Source organism: Prionailurus bengalensis, chromosome A1, assembly GCF_016509475.1.
Source record: "Prionailurus bengalensis isolate Pbe53 chromosome A1, Fcat_Pben_1.1_paternal_pri, whole genome shotgun sequence".
NCBI lineage: Eukaryota > Metazoa > Chordata > Mammalia > Carnivora > Felidae > Prionailurus > Prionailurus bengalensis.
In genome coordinates, this window is record NC_057343.1 from 114704833 (window position 1) to 114732062 (window position 27230).

Here is a 27230-nt window from a genome sequence, read left to right on the forward strand (position 1 = left end):
GGCAAGTCCCTCCCTTTTTGTCAGCCTCAGTGTTTCTCATCTGCAAAATGAAAGAACAGAGGTGTGGGGATAAGCCCAAGAGCCTACACTTCTAAAAGCTCCCCTACATGATTATGATGCATGCTGAAGTGTGAGAACTAATCAACTCTATGGTTCTACCTCTTTTTTCCTCATAGTAGACAAGAGGCTGCATGCCTGGCTGGTTCCACCATGTCCCCCATGGTGCAAAACATAGCATCTGATACACAGAAGCTCCTTACAGTGAGTGTCATAGCATTCTGTCTCCTGCCTCCCCTCAGGCCACCACCCAAAATATCTCTCACTGGGGCTGCAGCCCCATAATCATGGGTTATCATTAGCCCCTCGCCATACCTGTGAACATCGCACAGAAGTAGGGGCTGCAGGCTGCCAGGACCACACGATGGGCTTCTATCTCGACATCTTCTGCCACAATCATCACGTCACACAACAGCTGTTTACTGTAAAACACCAGTGAGGGGACAGCATGGGTCACAGCACCAATGCCCACCCCCAGCCACACAAGGATATTTTTTCTCCCGCCCAGATTCCACACCGCCACCATACAAGACTGTCGCAGACATTTGCCCTATCCTGAGTTAGGCAGGGGGATGAACTCATCGACTCTCCCAAATCTCTGATAAGCTGGGCTATTCATGCTTTCCTAAGGCGCACAGAGAGACCTAGCTACTCTGGCGCTGCAAATTCAGGGTTCTTTCATTTGTCTTCACATCTCTGCTCCTCGGCTCCTTCAGCTCTGACTGAGACAGAGGGACAGCAGCTCAGAGAGCAATGGGAAAATCCTGGGGCAGTCAGTCGAGGGACTGAGTGAATGCCAAGGAGCATGAGCATGCCACTGAGATGTGCCGCCCACGAAAACAAGCATTAACAATTCCCCAAGGGACCTAATACCTATGAAACACTGGCAAGAGGCCAGCCAGATCGGGACAACTCAAGTATTAATCTTCCCACCCAGATTTAACATTATCACCAAGAAGGCTGCTCCCTAAAGACCCTGTGCAAGCTCCAATCGCTGCAATTATTAAGGATACTGTAACTACCTTCAAAACAAACTATTTGTCATCCCCACTACACTGCAAGCTCTGAAAGGAACTTGTTTATTATATCTTAAACACCTGGCTGCAAGCCTAGCCTAAAGAAAGCCCTAAATTTTTACTGACTAAATAAAGTTTGAAATGGGATCAATCCACACTCATAGACAGAATGAACATCAGACCACTTTGAAGGATAGAAAGGGCACCACAAAGTGTCAGTCTAAGGATTTTTCCTCCACCAGCCTTCCAATAGTAAGAATTTATTGAGTTACATATGCTAGGCACTGTTCTAAGCACTCTTTTATACATATTACTGCATTTAATCCTGTCTAAAACCCCATGAGGTATGGTTGTTATGTTGCATATTACAAAAAAGGAAAGTGAGGTCCAGAGAAGTTAAGTAACTTTCTCAAAGTCACACAAAAAGGGAGCAGTGGAAAAAGGATGTGAATGCAGGCAGCCGAACCGCAGAACCCATCTTCCTAAAGTCTGTGTTATCCTGGTCACCACTAATCCCTCCTTCAGAGTGAAGCACTAGATGCAGAGGGAAGTCAGGACAAACTCATGTCAACTGTGATCCACTGGCAGTGGCTACTTAGCACACAATACTGGACTGAGAAGTTTGAATCATGATGGGATCCATTTAACAGGGATGAGATGAAGAGAATGAGTCTGCCATTGGGGCTCCCGGTGGCTCAGTCAGTTGAGCGGCTCAGGTCATGATCTCACGGCTCATGGGTTCGAGCCCCCCGTTGGGCTCTGTGCCGACAGCTCAGAGCCTGGAGCCTGCTTCAGATTCTGGGTCTCCCTCTATCTCTGTTCCTCCCCTGCTCACACTCTGCCCCCCCCTAAAATAAATAAAGATTAAAAAAAAATTTTTTTTAATGAGTCTTCCATGATTGATCGATAGGAGATAAGCTACCTATTTGCCATCCCTGGAGTGACATATTAAACCTTTGCCAACTATTCAGACGTTAGTGCAGGATTGCTTATCAGAGAAAATAGAATCATAAAGCATGACAAGACTGGAGCTGTAAATGCCCTTAGAGTTCATCTGGTCTATGAAGCTCAGAGAGGTGCCACAGAAGGCAGAGTCTTGAATCTAGTTCTCATTCTGGATTGGTGCCACAATGCCCCATGATTGGCTCATACTTAGGAACAAAAAATCAGAAGATAAGTTAGCCCCAATACTGAAAGGTGATCAGGAAAGTTTCAGCCTATGGAATAAAGTCCCTGTGAGGGGGCATCAGGGAAGGGTGACACCTCTGAGTGCCAAGAGGCAATGGGACCTCACACTACAGTGGACAGCAGACTCTAAAGACAAATTTTATCAGAACAAACCAGCTCAGCTGGGAAGAGAACTGGCTCTGCCCTTAACTGGCTATGAGAACATGGACAAAGGATCTCACCAGTTTTCTCATCTTTTTTAGCTGCCTCAGGACATCCATCGTGGGGACCAAATGAGATTGCAGATGCCACCTGAGAACAGGCTAGTTTTTAATCTGGACAAAATGGATTGTAAAAATGTAGTCACAACATGAACAGACTTATCTTGGACATTTTCATTTCACTTTCATTGACTATTTTAAAGAGAAAAAGGAGTTATCACTACTCTTTAAAAGTACAAGTCATTTGTCAACTATACTTCAATTAAAAAGAACTGACCAAAAAAGTGTAATTTTGTTGTTGTTCTTGTAACCAGCATTTTAACAAGGAAAGCAAAACAGATGAGTCAGAAATGCTGAGCAAATGCTGAGCCAGGTGCTGAAAAGGCAAATGTCAGAATGGGATATCTTGCACAAACCCAGAGGAGCTGATAGTTCATGAACAAAGGAAAAGAGACAAGAGGGAATGAGGTTTAAAGGTGGAGAATCCAGTTAAGCAAATACAGGAGAATGGTTCTGATGAGAAGTGTATCTCAAGGCTAGAGAAATCTAGGAAAGTGACCCAGAAACTCACCCAAAACTCAATGTAGGCTTTCCCTGGGAATGGTAAAGCCTGTCTGCACACTGAGACATCTCTGTGTATCCACTCTATATAGAAGAGAGAAGCAGCAGCTCTAAAGCACTGCATGGCTGACAAGCATTTCTAATTCCATTTACTAGAAATCCTATAGGATTCTTTATTCCTGAGCTGTCACACACTACTCCAAAAAACAATCTCAACAAGAGAAAAACAGGGCTATCCACTTTGTGATAGCTATTCGGAAGGAGCTCAGGCTCTGGAATCAAACTGACCAGGGTTCATGTCCCCTGAGTATCAGAATTCAGATATGTTGTGAACAAGATAAAGAATAGTGCTGTTAACATTCCGTGAACATTAATATTTCTTTCTCTTTTTTTCCCATAAAACATTTCATTTAGGATTAGCAGTTAAGTTAACCTTCCTAAGGCTAAATTTGAGCTGCATATCAGACATCTACGTGGGGTTTATCAAGTAGGCAAATGGATTCATAAGTCTTAATTTCAAAGGTGGGAGATGGTTAAGAGGTTGGAGGAAAGAGAAAGAGCCAGCTAAAGAAACAATAAAGTAACGAGTGAAATAGGAGGAAAACCCAAAACGTATGGTGTCTGACAAGACAAGCAAAGAGAGGTCTACAAAAAGTAAGGAATGACTAACTATACCAAATAAGGAAGATAAGATTAGGGAGGCTAGGTAGGGCAAGTAGGCAAGAAAGTGAAATAGAAAATGAAAATGAAATAGAACATGAAAATGGAAGACATGCAAATTGGAAAAGAAGAAATAAAACGATATTCACAGATGACATGATCTTGTATATAGAAAATCCTATAAGAAATCCACTAAAAAATATATTAAAACAAATAAATGAGTTTAAGAAGGTTGCAAGGGTGCCTGGGTGGCTCAGTTGATTGAGCGCCTGACTCTTGATTTCAACTCAGGTCATGATCCCAGAATCATAGGATCAAGCCTTGCATCAGGCTCTGACTTTGTCTATGCTCTGAGCATAGAGCCTGCTTAAGATTCTGTCTCTCCCTCTGCCCCTCTGCCCCTCTTCCCTGCTTGTACTCTCTCTCTCTCTAATAAAAAAATAATGTTGCAGAATACAAGATCAATATACAAAATTTACTGTGTTTCTATATACATGCAATGAACCAAAAAATAATATTAAGAAAAATTCCACTTAAAATAGCATCAAAAATAAACACTAAAGAATAAATTTAACAAAACAAGCATGAAACCTGTCCTCTAAAACTGTAAAACTCAGTTGAAAAAAGTCAAGAAAGACCTGAATAGATGGAAAGACTTCCAGTGTTCATGAATTGAAAAACTTAATATTTTTAAGATGGCAATACTCCCCCAGGGGCGTCTCGGTGGCTCAGTGAGTTGAGCATGCAACTTCATCTCAGGTCACGATTTCACGATTTCACAGTTCGTTAGTTTGAGCTCCGCATGAGGCTCGCTGCTGTCAGTGCAGGGCCTGCCTCAGATCCCCTGTCCCCTCCTCTCTCTTCCCCTCCCCTCCTCTCAAAACTAAATAAACATTAAAAAAAAAAAGATGGCAATACCTTCCCAAATTGTTCTACACTTTCAACCCAATTTCTATCAAACTTTCAGCTGGCTTCTTTGCAGAAACTGACAAGCTAAACCTAAAATTCATACAGAAATGCAAGGGACCTAGAATGGCCAAAACAATCTTGAAAAAGAAGAATAAGGTGAAGGATTCATGCTTCCCAATTTCAGAACTTACTACAAAGCTAAAGACAGCAGAGTAATAATATAACCATAGATATATAGATCAATAGAATAGAATTGAGAATCCAGAAATATACCCTCACAGTCAATTCATTTTTAAAAATTTTTTATCATTTATTTTTAAAATGTTTTTTATTGATACATAGTTGACATATAATGTTATATTAGCTTCAGGAGTACAACATAGTGGTTTGACAATTCTACACATTACACAATGCTCACTCACCATGATAAGTGTATCTACCATCTGGCACCATACCACACTATTATAATATTATTGACTTTATTCTCTATGCTATACCTTCCATCTCCATGGCTTATTTATTTTATAAATGGAAGTTTGTACCTCTTAATTCCCTTTCTCTATTTTGCCCATTTCTATTGCCCATTTTCTATTTTGCTCTTTTCTATTTTGCCACCACTCCTCTCCACTCTGGCAACCACCAGTTTGTTCTCTGAATTTATGAGTTTGTGTCTGTTTTTTTGTTTGTTCATTCATTTTTTTTTTTAGATTCCACATATAAAAGAAATTATATGGTATTTCTCTTTCTCTGTCGGATTTGTTTCATTTAGCATAATACCCTCTAGGTCCATCCATGTTGTCACAAATGGCAAGATCTCTTTTTTTATGACTAATATTCCATATTTTATACACACACACACACATACACACACACCTTCTTCTTCATCCATTTATCTATCAAAGGACACTTAAGTTGTTTCTGTATCTTGACTATTGTAAATAATGCTAGAATAAACATAGGGGTGCATATTTATTTTCAAATTAGTGTTTCCATTTTCTTTGGGTAAATATCAGTAGTGGAATTACTGGGTTTCATGGTATTTCTATTTTTTTTTTTAGTTTATTTATTTATTTTGAGAAAGACAGAGACAGGCACAAGTCAGGGAGGGGCAGAGAGAGATGGAGAGAGAGAATCCCAAGCATGCTCTGCAATGCAAACACAGAGCCCAATGTGGGACTCAAGCCTGCAAAGCCATGAGATCATGACCTGAGCTGAAACCAAGAGTCCAATACTTAACTGACTCAGCCACCCAGGTGTCCCCATGGTATTTCTATTTTTAATGTTTTGAGAAACCTCCACACTCTTTTCCACAGTGGTCACACCAATTTCTGTTCCCACTAACAGTGCACGAGGATTCCTTTTCTCCACATCCTCGCCAATACTTATTTCTTGTCTTCTTGATACTAGTCATTCTGACTAGTATAAGGTGATATCTCATTGTGGTTGTGAATTGCATTTCCCTGAAGATTAGTGAGGTTGAGCATCTTTTCATGTACCTGCTGGCCATGTGTATGTCTTCTTTGGAAAAATATATTCAGATTATGTGCCCCTTTTTAATCAGATTGTTTGTTTCCTGGTGCTAAGTTGTAGAAGTTCTTTATATCTTTTGGATATAAACCCCTTATCAGATATATCTTTTGCATATATCTTCTCTCACTCAGTAGAGTGCCTTTTTGTTTTGTTGATGATTTCTTTTGTGACACAAAACAGTCAACTGAGTTTTGACCAGCGTGCCAATATATTCAAATAGGGGAAAAATTGTCTTTCCACAAATGGTGCTCAGAGAATTGGATATCTACGTATGAAAAAAACAAAGGACCCCCTATTTCACATAATATACAAAAATTAACTTGGAATAGATCAAAAAAATAAATATAAGAGCTAAAACTATAAAACTCTAAGAAGAAAACATAGGGGTATATCTTCATGACTTCAGATTAGGCAATGGTTATACAGGACACCAAAACACAAACAACAAAAGAAAAAAACAAATCAGACATCAAAATTTACAACTTTTGCACTTCCAAAGACACCATCAGGATATCAAAAAAGTGAAAAAAAAAAAACAACCCGAACAAGGAAAGAAAAACTTTGCAAATCATGTATCTGATATGAAACTTGTATCTGGAATATATAAACAACTTGAACACTTTTAACTCAATAATAGACATATAACCCAATTTTAAAATGGACAAAGGATCTAAATAGACATTTCTTCAAGTAAGACATAGAAACGGTCAATGATCACATAAAAAGATGCTCAACATCATTAATGATTGGAGAAATACAAATCACAACCACAATGAGATATCACCTCAGACACCAGGATGGCTGTAATCAAAAACACAGATAATAACAAACACTGGCAAGGATATAAAGAAACTGGAACCTTCATACACTGTTGGTAGAAATGTCAAATGGTGCAGTGCTTTGGAAAACAGTCTGGCAGTTCCTCCAAAAGTAAACATGTAATTATCATGTGACCTAGCAACCCACTCTTAGGTATATATCCAAAAGAAATGAAAACATGCATCCACACAAAAATGTATATGTGAATGTTTACAGCAGCAATATTCATAGCAGCCAAAGGGTATCAAATGTGGTACATATACACAATGCAATATTATTCAGCAATAAAAAGGAATGAAATCCTGAGACATGCTACAACATGGATGAACCTTGAAAACATTATGCTGACAAAGAAGTCACAAAAGGCTTATTACATAATTCCAAAATAAGCAAATCTATAGAGACAGAAAGTAGATTACTGAAGGGTGAGGGGTAGGGAAAACAATGGGATTATTGCTAACATACAGAGGAATTTTTTGGAGGGGATGATGAAAATGTTTTAAAATCAGCTGTTAGTTGCACAACTCTGTGACTATACTATAAGCCATTGACACTTTAAATATGGCATATGAATTATATCTTTAAGTTTTTAAAATTTATTTATTTTGAGAGAGAGAGAATGTGCACGAGGCAGGGGCAGAAAGAGTGAGAGTGAGAGAGAGAGAAAGAGAGAGAGAGAGAGAGAGAGAGAGAGAGAGAGAGAGAGAGAATCTGAAGCAGGCTCCACATTGTCAGCACGGAGCCTGACATAGGGCTTAAGCTCATGAACTGCGAAATTATGACCTGAGCCAAAATCAAGAGCCGGACACTCAACCAAATGAGCTACCCAGGTACCCCATCACATGAATTATATCTTAATAAAGCTGTTACCAAAAAAAGAAAAACAGCAATGTACTAAGATGATTCATTACTATTAACAAAAGGCATAGTGGCAGATCATCTTTAAAAAAAAAAAAAAAAGGCTGAAGGTAGAGAAATTTTAGGGATGGTGAAAGGGGAGGTTAAAACTGTCAAAACGGGATACAAGAGACTATCTCTCCTTTTCAGGAATGATCTGGGGTACTATTTCAAAAGGGACCATATCCCCACTTGGTGGCCGGATGGTAAATCAGGAACCAAAGAGCCATTAGGAGTCTGCTGCCCAGAAGCAGCTGCTGGTAGGCTCAGAGCAGAGCGATAAAAGGCAAAAGGAAGAGGAAGGCTAGTTAGTTACCATGCCAACAGCCCATTCTCTACCATGGAAGTAAAAAGAATAGGAAACTCGTGAATTGTGTGATTCATAAATTGCATAGAACATGTGTATGTGAACTAAAATAGCTTAAAATTGAAGGAGAAAAAATGTGAAAACAGTGCAAGAAATAACCCCAGGTCCCTGGAATATTACATAACATTTCATTAACTTAGACCCTGGATGGCAAGCAAGATGCTTTACCAGGCCTTCATCAAAACAAAGTACGCCTCCCTCCAGTTCCTATTAAACTCACCCAGATCAGTAAAGCATCTCTTCAGGCTCCCTTTCTCTCCCTCACTCACCCATTCCACTCCAGTTTTAAAAATTAGCCATGCCTTTAATACCTTAGAAATTAAAAAAAATTTTTTTTTAATGTTTACTTATTTATTTTGAGAGGGGACTGGGGAGGAGCAGAGACAGAAGGAGAGAGAGAATCCCAAGCAGACTCCATGTTCAGCACGGATCCCGATGTGGGGTTCAATCCCAGGACTGTGAGACTACAAACTAAGCCGATAATAAGAGTCGGACACTCAACCGAGCCACTCAGGTGCCCCAGAAATTAAAAAAATTCAAAACCATTAAATACCTGAGAATTTGATATGATCTTTAAACACCACTAGAATGCAAGCTTCATTGAGAACAAAAGTTTGACTCTCTTACCTAATGCCATATCCCTGTAACTGAGCTCCTCATCACCACCACCACCATCATCATAATCATAGCTAGGAGTTGCAGAATGTTCGTTATGTGCCAGGGCCTCAAAACAATATCTAAGGAAGAGGTATTATTATTATTATTATTATTATTATTATTATGCTACATGCTGTTGAAATCAGTAATTCTACTTCTAAGGAATTAATTCTATAGAAATAATTGTGAATGTGCACAAGTGTTTAACAACAGTAATACATGTGCTACCACTGTTCTAAGGACTTTACTTAGTATCCCCTTAACAAGCGAGCAACCCTGGAACTATTATTAGCCTCATTTTATGTTTGACAAAAGTGAGGGCAGGAACATTAGTTAACTTGTACAGGGTCACAGAACTGTACTACTGGAGCCAAGATTTGAAACCAGGTTGCCTGCCTCCATGGTCTATGCTTGTGACCAGTATGCCATATTGCTCCAAACATTACCACTGCAGGTGCTGTTTACATAAGAGATTTGAATACTTAAAACATCTAACAACAGGAACTGGGTTTTTCAAAAATTAACCAAAAATACAGAAAATCATTCATCTACTTAAAATAATGTTGTAGAACAGTTCTAACACAGAAAAAACCGGTTCAATACAGGGGTACCTGGCTGGCTCAGTCCATAGAGCATGTGACTCTTGATCACCAGGTCATAAGTTCGACCTCCACGTGTGACAGAGAGTTTAATTAAAATCAAAAAACAAATTAAAAAAAAAAAGAAAAAGAAAACTTGTTCAATACAGTGGTAAGAGAAAAAAAATCTGGTTAAGATGTATTTTTAAGAAAAATATTCTCCCAAGTGTTAACAATGGTAACCACTGGGTATTAAAATTATAGATGATTTTTTGCTCATATTTATTTTCTAAATGATCTATAATATGTTCCTTTTCAAAAAAAAAAGAAAGAAAAATGGAATTTTTTTAAATTAAAAGAAAAATAAAAGGGAAATCCATGCCTAAACCTGCACTAAAAATTTCCTGACAAAACATATACAGATTGTGCTCCATTTGAAAAAAAAAGAAAATAAAAGAAAAAATGGAAGAACAAGATTGTAATGGTTAATCTTATGTGTCAAATTAACTGAGCTAAGGGATGCCCAAAGATCTGGGAAAATATTATTTCTGTGGATTCTGTGACCTTTAAAAATGGTATCCTCTCAATAATGTCTTTATGTGTAAAATGGGATTTTCCTGTTTTCTCCTAGAAGTGGTATGGTTTTAGGTCTTACTTTCAAGTCTTTCAATCCACTTCAAGTTAACTTCCATGAGGAGGATTAAGATTCAGGTCCAATTATATTATTTTTCATGTGGCTGTCCGGTTTTCTTAACACCATTTACTGAGGAGGCTACTTCTCTACTAAGCATTCTTAGCTTCTTTGTCAAATATTAGTTGACATATATGTGGGTTTATTTCTGGGCTCTCAATTCTGTTCATGGTCTGTGTTTGTGATATCGTTTGAAATCAGAAACTGTGTATCTCCAGCTTTGTTCTTCTTTTACAAGACTGCTTTGGCTATTCAGGGTTGTTTTTGGCTCCTTACAAATTGTAGAATTTTTTTCTATTTCTGCAAAAAATGGCATTGGAATTTTGATACAGGTTGCATTGAATGTATAGATGGCTTTGGGTATTATGGACACCAGCAATATTAATTCCTCCAATACATAAAACAGATATCTATCCATTTATTTTTGTCTTCTTCAATCTCTTTCAATAACATATAATAGTTTTCAGCATACCGATCCTTCACTTCCTTGGATAAATTTTTAAATATTTTACTGTTTTTGACACTATTGGAAATGGAACTGTTTTCTTTCTTTTTCAGATAGTTCACTGTTAGCATATAGAAATGCAACTGATTTTAATAAGTTGATTTTGTATCCTGCGACTTCACCAAATTTGTTTATCAGTTCTAAAGTTTTTTGGGGGCATCTTTAGGTTTTTCTATAAAAAGGATCTTGTTATCTGCAGAGACTATTTTACTTCTTCCTTTCTTATATGGATGCCCACCACTTTGACTAACTGCTCTGTCTAGGACTTCCAGTTTTTGTTCAACAGGAATGGTGAGAGTAAGTACCCTTGTCTTGTTTCTGACCTCAGAAGAAAAGCTTTCAACCTTTTATCACGGAATGTGATAGCAGCTGTAGATGTGTCATACATGGCCTTTATTATGATGAGGTATGTTCCTTCTATATCCAATTTGTTGGGAGTTTTCATCATAAAAGGATGTTGGATTTTGTCACTTTCTGCATCTATTAAGAGGATCATATGATTTTTATCCTTCAGTCTATTAATGTGTATGATCTTTTTAATGTACCGTTGAATTCAGTTTGCTAGTATTTTGTTGAGAATTTTTACATCAATATTCACGAGGAATACTGGCCTGCAGTTTTCTTATCTTGTAGTGCCCTTATCTGGCTTTGATATCAAGGTAATTGCTGGCCTTGTTAAAATGAGTTTGTGAGTGATCCCTTCTCATCAATGTTTTGGAAGAATTGAGAAGGACTGGCATTAATTCTTCTTTGAATATTTGGTAGAATTCACCAGTGAAGCCATCTGGTCATAGGCCTTTTTTTATTAGGAGATTTCTGATTACTGATTCAATCTCCTTAATCATTACTGGTCTGTTCAGATTTTCTATTTTTTAATGATTCAGTATTGGTAAGTTGTACTTTTCAAGGATTTTGTCCATTTCTTCTAGATTATCCAATTTGTTGGCATACAATTGTTCATAGTAGCCTCTTAAAATCTTTTGTATTTCCATGGTATCAAGTTGTAACGCCTCCTCTTTCACTTATAATTTTGAGTCTTCTCTCTTTTTTTTCCTTGGTTAGTCTAGCTAAAGTTATGTTTACCTTTTCAAAAAGCCAATTATCACTTTCAATGATTTTCTTCTGTTGTCTTTTTAGTCTCATTTCATTTATCTCTGCTCTAATCTTTAATATTTATTTTGTTCCTTCTGATAACTTCGTTTAGTTTGTTTTTCTTTTTCTAATTCCTTGAAATGTAAAGTTAGGTTGTTTACTTGGAGGCCTGGAGTCTTAAATCAGACAGAAGACACAAGCCATACTGAAGAGAACTAAATGAGGAATGTCACTACTATCTACCTAGTATCTACGGAAAACAACACAAATTCCTCAGGAACAAGAAAACTGGACCCATAGGCATGAACACTGACCACTGCCTAAAACAACTATGGGTAGAGCTTCCAGGAAATCTGGCAGGAGGCATAATAAATATTGAGCAATAGTGCATAAGACAAATTTAATTTAACTTGGTTTTTAACACCAAAGATTGGGCCCTACAGAAGAAGGAAATGAGGAAACAAATACAGAACCAGACAGAATTTTTTTTTAAAGTAGTTCAACTCCTGGAGAAATACAAATCATAGCCACACTGAGATACTACCTCATGCCAGTCAGAGTGGCTAAAATGAATAAATCAGGAGACTATAGATGCTGGCAAGGATGTGGAGAAATGGGAACCCTCTTGCACTGTTGGTGGGAATGCAAACTGATGCAGCTGCTCTGGTTCCTCAAAAAATTAAAAATAGAACTACCCTATGACCCAGCAATAGCACTGCTAGGAATTTACTCATGGGATACAGGAGTGCTGATGCATAGGCGCACATGTACCCCAATGTTTAAAGCAGCACTTTTAACAATAGCCAAATTATGGAAAGAGCCTAAATGTCCATCAACTGATGAGGATAAAGATATGGTTTATATATATAATGGAATACTACTTGGCAATGAGAAAGAATGAAATCCGGCCATTAGCAGCAACGTGGATGGAACTGGAGGGTATTATGCTAAGTGCAATAAGTCAGAGAAAGAAAGATACCATATGTTTTCACTCCTATGTGGATCTTGAGAAACTTAACAGAAGACTATGGAGAAGGGGGAGGGAAAAAAAAGTTACAAACAGGGAGGGAGGGAGGCAAACCATAAGACACTCTTAAATACAGAAAACAAACCTAGGGCTAATGGGGGGTGGGGAAGAGGGGAAAGTGGGTGATGGGCACTGAGGAAGGCACTTGTTGGGATGAGCACTGGGTGTTGTATGGAAGCCAATTTGACAATAAAGTATATTTTAAAAAAAAGAAAGAAAAAGGTAGTTCAACCCCTGGAGTGTCTGGGCGGCTCAGTCAGTTAGGGTCTGACTCTTGATTTTGGTTCAGGTCATGATCTCACTGTTCATGGGAACGGGCCTCATGTCGGGCTCTGCACTGACAGCACAGTGCCTGCTTGGGATTCTCTCTCTCCCTCCCTCTCTGCCCCTCCCATGCTCTTGTGCTCTCTCTCTCTCTCTCTCTCTCTCTCTCTCACACACACACACACAAAATAAATAAACTTTTTAAAAAATAAATAAATAAAAGTAGTTCAAGCCCCTACTCAACAAACACATCGTTAGCTATATGTGCTTTTTACTTATGCCATTGTCTCTGCCTGGAAGGCTTCCCCCTAATCCCGCCACTTTTCATTTCTTTAACTCTTACTTGTCTTTCAAAATTTAGCTCAAGCATCATCCCTTTATAAAGTGTTCTCCAAAAACAAGTGTTCTCCAAAGGTGGCGTATGACATATTTGCTTTCATAGTACCCTTTCAGAAACAAATAATTATTGCACTTCTAACAACTGACAGGCGCCTGATGCATTCCTCGTTCATAACACCTATTTTGTATTATAGGAAGATCATTTTCATTTAACTATTTACATTTTTTAAGCTACCTATCCCAGAGCCTAGTCAGTGCCTCTGGGCATCTTCGGTAAATGCCTTGAAGAGCCCATGAAGTACTAGGTGCTAGAGATCAAAACGATTCAGAAGTTGTCCTCGCCCTCAGGGAGCTCACAAACAACAGAGAAAAGAGGAGATTAGCAATTATAGATCACAATAGGGCTAACTATGCTGTAAATAATGCTGTGGGCAAAGGAACCTTCTGAGTTCTCTGGTAGGGAGGAGACTGGGTGTACAGCCTTTGTAGAGAAAAACATGCTCAGTGTCCCAAATCTGTTTTGCAGCAAACTCACCAAATGCACATATCAGCTTTATAAATAGCCTGCACACACTCACCATTAGCCAGCCTACAAAGGATGAGCACATTTGCATTTCATTCCTTCCTTTACACAGTTAAACTACATTGAAGAAGCTAGATATTTTTCCACTCACATAGCTGTCTTAACAAGCTAAGTTCAGACCAAGGAATGAGGGAGGGAGGCCAACAGAAAATGTGTAGCACCCACAATCTTTAATCTGCAACTATGTGTAGGTATTGCAATCAGTCTATTATTAGTCATTAGGCAGCTGGTTTGGTTGGAAACCAAGTTTATGAACAGAACTGCTATAGCCATAAAAAATTATTCCTCTGTGATTAAGGAGTACAATGAAAAGTGTTAAATAAATGCAAAGGAGATAGAGTACTTTCTGAAAGCCAATCTGTCTCGACTGGAGTTTAAAGGGGAAGCCAAGTGACTGAGAGTAGGTGGGGAAGAGTCAGAATTCACTAGGTGGTGGTGTTCCGACTTCTGTTCTCAGTCTCTGATGACGCTCACTCAACAAGCTCTTCCCAAAAGGGCACAGGCAAAATAGGAAAAGTACCTCCGCAGTTCATTCATCACCTTGAACGCCTTCCCCATGTGGGCAGAGTTGACAGTGATGATCCTCTGGTTCTTCTCATCATCCCCTGCCTGAACCGGGGGCTGAGAGCTCGGCTTGATGCTGTGAACAGGAAGAGAGTGGGAGGGGAAAGAGAGGATCACATGTTGGTAAACCCAGCACCCAGCTGCTACAACTCCGTGCATTTGCCCACCCACCAGAAGCATCTTTGTCAGCTTGTTCTCTTTGTCACAGACCCAGCAGGAAAAGAAAATGCGTTGGGTCAGCCATTTCTGCAGGATCTTCCAGTGCAAACTACATTCCTCTGGTGGAAGCTGGGTCCTAGCTCAGCTACTACCATCACGTGTGCGACTTTGTGGGATATCCTTATCCTCCATCCCCCATGCCCTAAAGGGGTGGAGGAGACGGAGGGAGACAAAGTGACCACTCACTTCGTAGGGAAATTTGTTCACTCAACAAAAATTTAATGGAGGCTACCGTGTACCAGGCACTGTATTTAAATTTAAGGGAGGGGCACCTGGGTGGCTCAGACGGTTAAGCATCCGACTTCGGCTCAGGTCATGATCTCGCGGTTTGTGAGTTCAAGCCCCGCATTAGGCTCTGTACTGACAGCTCAGAGTCTGGAGCCTGCTTCCGTTTCTGTGTCTCCCTCTCTCTCTGCCTCTTCCCCACTTGCGCTCTGCCTCTCTCCCTCTCTCTCTCTCTCTAAAATAAATGTTAAAAAAAATTAAGGGAAACACAACAAACAAGGCACAGACACTGCTCTCACAAAGCTTACAGTACGGTGTAGGAGAAAACCAAGTAAAAACCTAAACATCATATCCTATGTATCACGACTGGACATAAGTGCAGAGGATGGGCAACTACTCCGGGGCTGGCAGTATGAGGGGAAACTTTCCAGAAGCTGAGGGAGAGCAGAAATCCTAAGAAAGAGCAAAAGCAAGCAAAGTAAAAAGGAAAATGGAGAATATCCCAGCAGAGGAAAGAGTACATATACAAAGACCTGGAGTACAAGAGTCAAGTGAGTTCAGTAAAACTAGAAGAGAGTCTCAAGAGCAAAGCCTAGAAGACTGAGCAGTCCTGTAAGTGTCATATTAGCAAAGCAATGGAGCTTGGATTTTACCCTGAGACAATGAGAAGCCATTAAAGGGAGAGAGAAGTAGACAGGAACAGGTGAACACATCTGTCCTTAACAAAGATCACATCGCCTGTGGTATGGAAAACAATATAACAGGAATGAAAGCTTTTGGGAAAACATAATCCCAGGGTAAGACAAGGGACTGTCATTATTATGAAAAGAAGAGCTATCCATGTGGGCTAAGTGAGCAAGTGGTGACTTCCAAGTCATTCACAACCTCGAAGTCCTCTATACAGAAGACAAACACTCATATCCCTATGGATGCCAAGTAGATGCCCAACAACTCCTAAGCAGTATGTCTCAGCTTTATGTGGGGAGGAAAAAAAATTATTGAAAGAACGGTCAATGGTCAGTCAGTTAAACATCTGACTTCGGCCCAGGTCATGATCTCCCAGCTCCTGGGTTCAAGCTCTGCTTGGGGCTCTGTGCTGACAGTTCAGAGCCTAGAGCCTGCTCCAGATTCTGCGTCTCCATCTCTCTCTGCCCCTCCCCCACTTACAATATCTCTCTCTCTCTCAAAATAAATAAACACTAAAAAAAAATTTTTTTAAAGAATACACAAAAATGGACTTCTTTTCCCAACCTAATGAAACTTTTCAGCTCCAAGGTCAAGTCCAGGACCTTGGAGTTACCTCTGTTCTGATAAGAAAACAGGACCTTCTCCATTTGTGTAGATTTGGAGACTCACAGTTCACTCCAACTCTCCAACTCTAGTTTAAAGACAGTTTGCTTTGCCTTTGCCTGGCGTGCCTCCTTCCACGCCACCACCTAGACTTGCAAACTGGCTTGAGAAAGGGACTTCTGTGGTTAAGAGACTGTTCCGGAGACCTGACAGTCTCTACAGATCTTACAGTGAGATTTGTAACTACTGGAACAATCAAATCACAACCACCATGCAAGACCTACAATTTGTCTGACCATCACAGACTCCTCTTTTGGCCTTCCTTCCCCACCTTCAGTTCAGCATGCAAATATAAGCCACAGTCATCTGAACTTTGGGACTATTTGGATTCTGGGGGCAAAGAAGTTAATTAATCAGGCACAGGAATATAAATATCAAGAGATACACAAAGGCAGATGATTAGAATTATATGTTGTTGTTGTTTTAACGTTTATTTATTTTTGAATTTTTTTTTCAACGTTTATTTATTTTTGGGACAGAGAGAGACACAGCATGAATGGGGGAGGGGCAGAGAGAGAGGGAGACACAGAATCGGAAACAGGCTCCAGGCTCTGAGCCATCAGCCCAGAGCCCGACGCGGGGCTCGAACTCACGGACCGCGAGATCGTGACCTGGCTGAAGTCGGACGCTTAACCGACTGCGCCACCCAGGCGCCCCACGTTTATTTATTTTTGAGACAGAGAGAGACAGAGCATGAATGGGGGAGGGTCAGAGAGAGAGGGAGACACAGAATATGAAACAGGCTCCAGGCTCTGAGCTGTCAGCAGAGAGTCCGACGCAGAGCTGGAACTCACGGACCGCGAGATCATGACCTGAGCTGAAGTCGGACACTCAACCGAGCCACCCAGGCGTCCTATAGAATTATGTGTTTAAGGAAGAAAAGAAAATCTCAAAACTGAAGATAAGATCAACATGAAAGAGCATCCCGTAAAGTTGAAAAACTTCATGTGAGAAATCCCACAAGTGTTATTTCTTTTATTTTTAAAAAAAATTTTTTTTAACGTTTATTTATTTTTGAGACAGAGAGAGACAGAGCATGAATGGGGGAGGGTCAGAGAGAGGGAGACACAGAATCTGAAACAGGCTCCAGGCTCTGAGCTGTCAGCACAGAGCCCGACGCGGGGCTCGAACTCACAGACCGCGAGATCATGACCTGAGCCGAAGTCGGATGCTTAACCGACTGAGCCACCCAGGCGCCCCAAGTGTTATTTCTTTTAAAGTCAATGTTTTTCCTACTCCAAGCCAGAAGATCTTATTTTCTATTTTCTACTAAAAGTTTAACATTTTTGCTTTTGTTTTCTAAGTTTATTTATTTGACAGACAGAGTGTGTGAGCAGGGGGGGGGGGGCAGAGAGAGACAGGGAGACAGAGGATCCCAAGCAGGCTCCTCACTGTCAGCACAGAGCCCAACATGGGGCTCGATCTCATGAACAGTGAGATCGTGACATGAGCAGAAATCAAGAGTCTGATCCTTAACCCACCCAGGTGCCCTACATTTTTGCTTTTGATTAATGGCCCTTATTTGATCTGATGTTGATTTTTATGTCCTGGTGTGAAATAGGGATTTAATTTTTTCCATATGTTCCATTTACTGAATACTTATTTTTCCCACTTACCTGTCATGCCACCTTAAGTCATGTCAAAGTTCCAAATATAGGGATCTATTCCTGGACTCTCTAAGCTATTCCATTGGTTGGTTTACCTGTCCCTATGCCAGTACCACATTATTTTTGTAACTTCATTATAAAGCTTGATATCTGACAGGGTAAGTCTTCAATCCAATTATTATGCTTCAAGTGTGTCTTGACTATTCTACTTTCTTTATTCTTTCATACAAATTTTAGTATCAGCTTATTAAGTTCCATGACATATTATGAGATTTTGATAGCAACTGTAATGATTTATAGATCAATTAGTATAGAACTGATATCTTTTTGATATTATGTTTTCTGATCCATGAACATGGAATATCTCTCTCCACTTATTTAATCGTCTTTAATGTCAAACTTTTATATTTTTCTTAATGAAGACTTTATACATTTGATTAAATGTATTAAGTACTTTAGGGCTTTTGTTGCTGTTTTACAATAGCAATGGTGTCTTTTATGAATTTTATTTTCTGATTGCTATGGTTTATAAAATGCAATTGATTTTTGCAAATTACTAAATAGCCACCTTACCAAATGTTCCTATTATTTCTATATTTGAAGAGTCGATAAAGTGTTCTATGTAAACAGTCAAATTAACCTGCATATAATGCCAGAGGGTTTTTTCTCCCCCTCCTTTCCAATTCTTAGGTGTCTAAATTTTTTTTTTTTTTTTTTAAAGAAATTTTGCACTGGCTAGGATAGCCACACAATGTTGAATAGAAAGTGTGCTTGGGGCGCCTGGGTGGCGCAGTCGGTTGAGCGTCCGACTTCAGCCAGGTCACGATCTCGCGGTCCGTGAGTTCGAGCCCCGCATCAGGCTCTGGGCTGATGGCTCGGAGCCTGGAGCCTGCTTCCGATTCTGTGTCTCCCTCTCTCTCTGCCCCTCCCCCGTTCATGCTCTGTCTCTCTCTGTCCCAAAAATAAAAATTAAAAAAAAAAAAAAAAAAAAAGAAAGTGTGCTAACAAATATTCTTGTTGTCTTTCTGATTTTAAAGATGATGTTTTTAATGTTTCTCCATTGTGCATGTTTGTTGTAAAATTTTTATAGATAACCTTAATCAAATTGAGAAAATTCCCTTGCATTTTATTGCTTTTTAATCATAAAACTATACTGAATTTATCAAATATTTTTGTGAATCTAATGAAGTGATCATATGGATTTTTCCCTTTAACCTTTTAATGTGGTAAATGATACTAATATATTTTCTAAAATTAAACCATATCTGCATTTCTGGGATAAATCTAGAAACTGTAAAAAAGACTGCATAAATATTCACCATAAATGCTATCTTCAAACTATAAAGAGCCTTAAAAGTCAAGGGAAAAAATATATAATATGGTATTGACCAGAGAACCACTGAAGGGTTCTGACAGGGAACTAATAAGATTAGAGCTCCTAAAAGCCCAGTGGACGACAGATTCAGTTCCATTTCACATATATGGAGATGTAGAATAAACACAGCCATTTTGGAAGCAGTGACAATAATCTCCAGTGTGACTAATGGACAGGAAGGCTTGCTCTTCCTTGTTGTGTTGCTTTTGCACTTTCCAGTGTGTCAAAATGGTCCAATGAATCAGTCCTGTTAATACAATGTTGTGTTTACCAAAAGGTCTCAAACATAGATTACCTATTCAAAGGATTAAAGCTCAACAAAATGCAATTCATACCAAAGCCTCCCTGAAAGAAGAAGTGACTTGGTGATGCCCACCGGGCTGGTTAGGGAAAGCACATCTGGTCTTCCCACTATATCTGGAGCCCTTCCCACCCTTGATACAGGGGCAAGGCTTGACATCAGACAGATCCTAAGGTCTCTTTCTTCCCCTGCTCTGCAGCTCTGTGATGACATGGGAACTCTGCAGTAGAGTCTAGATCTCTGCTTTCTGGAAGTTACAAGCTTCGTGGCAACTCAGTGACCTTCCAAGGAACAGGAAAGTGAGGAAAGAGAGAAGGTGAGTGCTCAGCGAAGTTAAGAATCTTGTACAAGATCACAGAGATAATAAGTTACAAAGATGGAAGCTGAGTTCAGGTGTCCCTGACTTGAATCAACCCAAGCTATTTTCACCAGAGTCTACACCCTCCAGCAGGATAGAATATACGTATATATATGCGTGCAAACACATGTCTCAACCTAGGGTCACATGGCTCAGGCAGAGATACTAAATACCCCCATTCCCTCCCCCCAAATCTTTCTCCCTCCATCCATACCAAGTCTTAATTAGTTAGTCCCCATACACAGCCCACTCCCACTCTCTAAAGGCCCCAATGTGCTCAGTTCTTTATGCTAGACACGGCTGGTGGATCCCCCTCCCCACCTGTGAAACACAGACCACACAGAGGTATATTCCCACTCTCATGTCCATGTTCAATGTCTATAAGATCATACTTTTCACTCTACCCAGACCCAGCCAAAATTACACACACACACACACACACACACACACACACACACACACATGCACGTTTCTCTAGGCAGATTCAATCACAAAATGTTTTCTCCTGAAGTTTTTATTAGCAAATGCCCTTACTCTAAGCACAAACTGTTTGATTTCTCCAAGAGCAAAGAATGGCTCCAAACTTGACCATCCCTTAAGTTTCAGCCTCTATTGACTCTTTTTTTTTCAATATATGAAGTTTATTGTCAAATTGGTTTCCATACAACACCCAGTCCTCATCCCAAAAGGTGCCCTCCTCAATACCCATCACCCACCCTCCCCTCCCTCCCACCCCCCCATCAACCCTCAGTTTGTTCTCAGTTTTTAAGAGTCTCTTATGCTTTGGCTCTCTCCCACTCTAACCTCTTTTTTTTTTTTTCCTTCCCCTCCCCCATGGGTTTCTGTTAAGTTTCTCAGGATCCACATAAGAGTGAAAACATATGGTATCTGTCTTTCTCTGTATAAGCCTCTATTGACTCTTAAATACTGAGAAGAAACTGAGGGTTGAAGGGGGGTGGGGGAGAGGGGAAAGTGGGTGATGGGCATTGAGGAGTGCACTTGTTGGGATGAGCACTGGGTGCTGTATGGAAACCAATTTGACAATAAATTATATTTTAAAAAAGTTTCAGTCTCTATTAAAACCATACCAGGTTTCAAGAACTCCCAGCCAGTCCAAATGAGGTAAGTGAGACTTCCAGGTTTCACGATATGGCAAGAGACATAAAGCCTACCAAATTCCCTCCATAGTTGATATTAATTTATATATGCCCCTTCCACCAGACCTCAACCTCTGGCTACTTAACAAAGGAGCATTCATTTGTGCTGAGATGCTCAGAGTTTCAATAACATTCAAGTTGAGCCACATCTAAGATTTAAATATATCAACAACAGTAGACATGGTGAGAAAGTACTGGCCAGGCAGAATCCTTGCTGTTTCCTATAGAATTAGACAGAAATAGTCATCAAATCCATTTTCTACTTAAGCTGCAGTAGAACAAGACAAGTCAACTTTGTCAAATAAGACAAGTCACTACAAATCTGGCTTAAAATTTAATTAAATCTTACACACTGTCCTGTTAGTAGTAAACATACCTCCATGAACCACCACTGCTGCCATGGTGAACACAAGGAAGTGAGTAATTCCATGTTGCTGCTGTTGAAAGGCCAACAACCCCTTCAATAAATAGCCCAGAGAAAGAGAGTATTGCAAGATGGCTCAGACTTTATTCACATTCTCACTGGTGCCATTTAAGAAGTCATACATATGAGGGGCGCCTGAGTGGTTCAGTTGGTTAAATCTCTGACTCTTGATCTTAGTTCAGGTCATGATCTCATGGTTTGTGAATTCGAACCCCACTTCAGGCTCCTTCCCAACAGCGTGGAGCCTGCTTAAGATTCTGTCTCTCCCTTTCTCTACCCCTCCCCCCACCTCTCCCTCACTCTCTCTCATAAGAAATAAACTTGAAAAAAAAAGTCATACATATGAGACAGTCAAGACTCATAACCTTAAGAAGGATGAACAGAGCTGTCCCTTCCTTCCTGGGTTCTCCCATTCTCTTTTCCCTTGGGCTAGCCTGTGACAGTGGCCTCTCCCGTGTCTCCTACTACAGTGGCTATCCCCCATTCTGGATGCCCTCCCTCCAAGCACTTCCTGCACACTATTGCAACATTAATCCCTAAAAGGTCATTCTGATCACATCTTTCAGATTCTCACTGCCCACAGATTTCTTCAGGGGTCATGAGGGCTGTAGGCTAGAGGCTCAGTCAGAGCCACCTGCTTCCATTTATTCTGTGTATTGTGTGTCCACGTAGAATTTCCTTTCAAAGAACTATAGAGCTAAAAACCTGAAACATTACCAAACTATAGGATAAAGTCATGGTACCTTGCTTAGTATTCAAGGTCCTCCTTGACCTGGACTGAATCTAAATCCCAGCCCTATCTCTTCCTCAAATATTTACTGAGAACCTGTTTTCTACTGAGCAGATGAAATTATTCACTATAGACAGATTCTGCCTTCCTTTTCTTCTATCATAATCTAAATACCTCTTCTTTCAGGACCAATTAAGGTTGCCTCTTCTATGAAGTCCTCTGTATACTTCAGTCCTAAGTGATCTCTGTCTTCCTAAATTCCTCAAGTATTTCTGTCCTATAACTGAACTGGCATATAGATTTGATTATGTTTTCATGGTACCTATCTAACAACCCACTCCTCTCCTACTAGATGCAACATACCTGGTGGACAAGGAACGTGGGTCCAAGGACTCTTTACATGGCTTAGCCTGCCCCGAATAGGGCCACACCCACAACAGGCCCTCATCCCATATTTGTCATCAATGAACTCTGACCTGAAAACCCTTCACTTGTCCCTACAAACTGATAAACAGTAGAGCAGAGTGGAAGAGTCTGCCTCAACCAATGACTCCAAGCCTAACCATTTATTTTTTTAAGTTTTTTTATTTATTTATTAGAATCCCAAGCAGGCTCCACACTGTCAGTGCAGAGCCTGATGTGGGGCTTGAACTCAAGAACCATAAGATCATGACCGGAGCTAAAACCAAGAGTCAGATGCTTAACTGACTGAGCCACGCAGGAGCTCTCTCCCCACCCTTTTTTTCCCCCAGCCTAATAACTTAAAAAAGTGAACGTGGGATAGGTTTTCAGAGTTAAAATATAAATCAATACACACAAAATGTTACAGAAGTTCTAAATAAAAATAAAGAAGTTTTAAACAACAAGCCCTCTCAGCACACCACCTCCCACAGCCGTTTCTCCTGCCCTCCCTTGTCCTCTAAATTCTACATACCCAAAGTCTATTTTGACTCCCTCACATTTTGCACAGTAACTCATACTCAGGCTATGCAATACTGATGCCCTCCACCCTCCCTACTCTTCCTCAAGCCTACTGTTCTTTCTGTATCCTCTATCTCAGAGGCAAAACCAACTGCCCACTCACCTATCCAAAGCAGAAAGTGGGATGTCATCCTTGATATGCTCTTCCCATTTTCACCCCCCTCCCATATAACCCCAAGTGCTCCTTTAATCTCTCTCCACTCCATTCCCTTCTCACAGTCATAATCCCCTTCCTGCCTTGTATACAACCATATCCTCCTCCCTAACTCCAGAGTGACATTTAGAGAATATTAGTAAGAGCAAAGGATGTTCTATGTGAAACCTCTCACTGGTTCCTCGCTGCGTTCAGAATAAATCTCAGAGACCTCTCCTGGCCCTTTATAACCCCATCATTGCCCTGAAGACTTCTTGCTACTATAGTACTGAAATACTTACACCTAAATACGCCAGGCTCTTTTGCCCCACCCCACTCATTCCTACCAGCCCTTCAAGCCTTCATGCTGGAAGTCTTCCCTAGCATCTTCCACTACCCACGAGATTAACTTCCCTTCTTCTGTGTTCCCACAGTACTCTGTGCTTCCTTCCATATAAATTATAATTACCTCTTACTTTTCTGTCTCCCCCACAGTGGGGGGGGGGGGGGAGTGCTGTTAAATGTTTAACAGTTGGTTGCGAGGGAGAGAGCCCTGATTTGTAACATTTGCCAATTTCCATGGTGTAAATACTCCCACCATGTCAGATTTCAAGCTACCAACATGTTGTCACTGAGCATGTGGAATTGGAAAAAGATGTGCAGCAGCACACCATTATAACCCTACATAGTCTTTCCATTATAAAGACACAAGAGTCATAATGTAAAAGGCATAGACCACAGTAAAATCATTGATTTTGGGGTATTCATTATTCTTGTCTATAATTTATTATTAAGTTATATAATTTATTTTTAGCAAAGAGCATATTTAATAGAATGACTCACAATATTCCTGACAATTTAACAAGCAGCTCTTGCAAATGGGTAAGTGCTGGCTCCAGCACATCGCTGCCAACCTTAGACTTTAAGCTCCCTGAGAACCAGGATGCTATCTAATTTCCCTCTGCATTCTGGACTTCTGGTACATGGCAGGTGCTCAATAAATAATCAGTGAGTAAATGATTAGATAGGTAAGTGAATAAGGTATAACTAGCAACTATTCCATCTTTCCGCACTTCTCCTCATTAAAATAATTATGGCTTTGTGTCTCTCAACTCCCCCTCCTTGTACTCCCTAAGAAGGGAGGGTTTTTTCTTAGCCAGTCTAGTCCTCTGTGTTGGTCTACAGAATAAAGAGGATGCAGGGAGAGAGAAAGGCATCATCAACTAGAGAAGAGGGAAGGAAGCAAGAGGGGGTGTTACTTAGTGTGTCAGTTCTTAGGCTCTTTCCATTGCTGAGGAAACTTCATGCAAGGAATGGAAAGGAGAACACTTCTAGAGAAAGCACGTGGGCAGGGCAGGAGACGGAAAAGCCTCAGAGCAGGCTGACTATGCAGAAGTGTTTGGGGGATCTGCCAAGTTAGGAGCTCCAGGGCACCCCGGGTATGAGAGAGTGTGGAGGAGAAGAAAGGGAAACCAAGAAATGCTGCTGAGGCTTAGGAACTGCCATCCCCTCTAACAGCCTTCAAGAGATGCAAATAAAGTTCAGGGAGAGTGGGCTAATGGTGGGCCACATACAAAGAGCCCAAGCACATCATGTTCAAGCTACAGATCACAGAGAATAAAGAGAAGCAAAGTCACCTCAAGAAGGCAAAACAACTCTGAGACGGCGTAAGACTACGATGAATATGCTAAAATCCCTCAACAAAGCAAGTGTCATTTAGAAAGGGAAACTGGAAAACAAGAATCAGACAGAGACAGCCCCTTGTCCAGCTCAGGGCACACTATCTAGGAAAGAGATAACTTAATCATCATGGTCTGACCTGGTTCAGCTTCAGGCCAGATCCTTGTGGTAAAGCTTGAAACCTATAAATATTCGAATGCCATAACTCAGTCCCTAGCTCACCATGCAGCCTTTGGTAATTGTGGCCTCCCCCATGATCCTCCTTCAGGAATCAAGAATGTGGTAACAAGTCTTCAGGAACATCCAGAGCACCCTTCACTGAAAATTAATAAAGTGCCTTTCTGACTGTTGTACTTTCAGTTCTCATGAGTTCATCAGCATGACTGTGCTTCTCCAAGTGTGGGCAGCAGTGGGACAGTGACAGAATAGGGTTTCTCTACCTACAGGACTCTGAGCAAACTACAGAGATAGCATACATCCCAATCCTGAAGTTCAAGGTCAAATTGACCAAATTCAAGTTTCTACTTTTGGGTTAACAGAGGACCTGTCACTTGAAGATGGCTGGGCAGCAGGATTCAGGACTAGATGGTACAGTCCTGTCATCAAGAAACACCACCCACACACAGGCTGCCACGAAGCCCCATATTCTTCATACCTTTTCAGTGGTACCACCTGAGTTCACGGCATTAGGCTGAGCCCTTGCAACGGCCCACATGGACACATGGAAGATGTTCATCAGTAAGCTATAGCTCCTGGCTAACAGTTAATAACAGCATTTACCGAAAGCTGATAGTACGTTAAAGCACTTTGCCTCCATGATCTCATTTTATCTTCAGAACCTCCCTATTATCCCCAGAAGCACTGAGATAAAACTCGTCTGGAAGTCCCAGGTAACTACTGAATGGAGAATTGACACTCAAACCCAGGTCTATCTGATCTGATCTGGCCTATGTTCTTAATAGCAATGTTCAATGACTTGGGACAATGTCCACAGCCTACTGGGCCAAGGGAACTCAATTCTTCTGTCTCACTCCTTGAGGCTCTTCGCTGTACAGCCAAACCAGGCCAAATGAAAAAGACTGAACCCTCTAGGACCTGTGACATTGCACTACCTTACTCCGCTGAGTGTAGGGAAACTTCAGCGTATATTACAGTTGATATTATTATTAACTGTAGTGACTTCACATAAGTCCATTGTGATTGGTCAAAGCTGGGGAGCAGCTCTGCCATTCCTATGATGTGCTCCTTGGTCAACAAGCTCAAGAACAGGTATGTTGCTAATCACAGTCCTAAGAGCCCAGTTCACAGTTTTCTTCATAACCTGGAGTGGGGGAGGGGCAGGGGAATCTTTTAAGTGGGCTGTGAAAAAATGTAAAACACAAGAGAAGCACTTGTGTTCAGATAGACAGAATGACACAAGGAGAGAGGGAGGCTAAAAGAAAACACAACCCTTGTTATGTGGCATTTCGAGAGCCAAGCTTCTATTTGGGTTGAACAGAAGAGCAGAGCTCTTCCAAGTGTATAGTCTTGATAAAAGCTTCAACAGACTTTGTTAAGTTAAAAAAAAAAAAAGTCCAGGAAAGGTGCTGGGAGTTTGAAAATCCTTATAAATGATTTTAAAAAGTTACAGAATTTCCAGCTTAAGAACAACTGAACTTATTCAATAGGAAAAAAAACTAAAAATAAAGCATGTTCAAGTTATTTTTTATTATGGTTTATTAATATTCTTTTCAGGCTAACCTAGTTTTAGGGTTCATCCAGCAATTGAAAAGAATTAGGTCACTTCTACAATGGCAAATTTCATCAAATAAAGCACTTGCTTTAGAAAACTAACCCCAAAAATGTTCCTGTCTACATGTGTCTAAACATTCTAAAACCTAACAAGCAAAGTCCTGAAAACCCAAATCTGGGTATGGGGAAATCAAGTGGCTTCAGTGACTTTGTTTTTTACAGTTAAAAACCTTACTTCACCAACAAATATTTCCAAAATGGAAAATTTGGTTTCAATTATCATGGTTGAAATGCACATCTGCTTCAGGCAGCAGTGATGCCCAAAATTTTCTACAAATTTCTATCCATGACTACTAGTAGTGGGAGAGGACTCAAGGAATGCTGTGGGAAGAGAGAAAAGACAAGGGTATTCAATACTTGCCTCTTCTCTGGGGGAGGGCCGGGGGGGGGGGGGG

At 40.4% G+C, this 27230-nt stretch overlaps 1 protein-coding gene across 3 annotated transcripts in view; it reads right to left on the reverse strand.

The window, feature by feature from the left end:
* Window positions 1-27230, reverse strand: part of KLHL3 (kelch like family member 3) — a 286330-nt gene that overhangs the window by 86365 nt on the left and 172735 nt on the right. For 2 of the 3 annotated variants that reach the window (XM_043588624.1, XM_043588615.1), the window contains 2 exons: window positions 14461-14580; window positions 373-479 (listed from right to left, as the gene is read on the reverse strand). In XM_043588624.1, coding sequence (XP_043444559.1) covers window positions 373-479; window positions 14461-14498 — 145 coding nt within the window. In that variant the 5' untranslated portion in view covers window positions 14499-14580. Of the gene's footprint in view, window positions 1-372; window positions 480-14460; window positions 14581-27230 lie in introns of those variants that run through there. The other variant, XM_043588633.1, reaches the window with a different exon arrangement.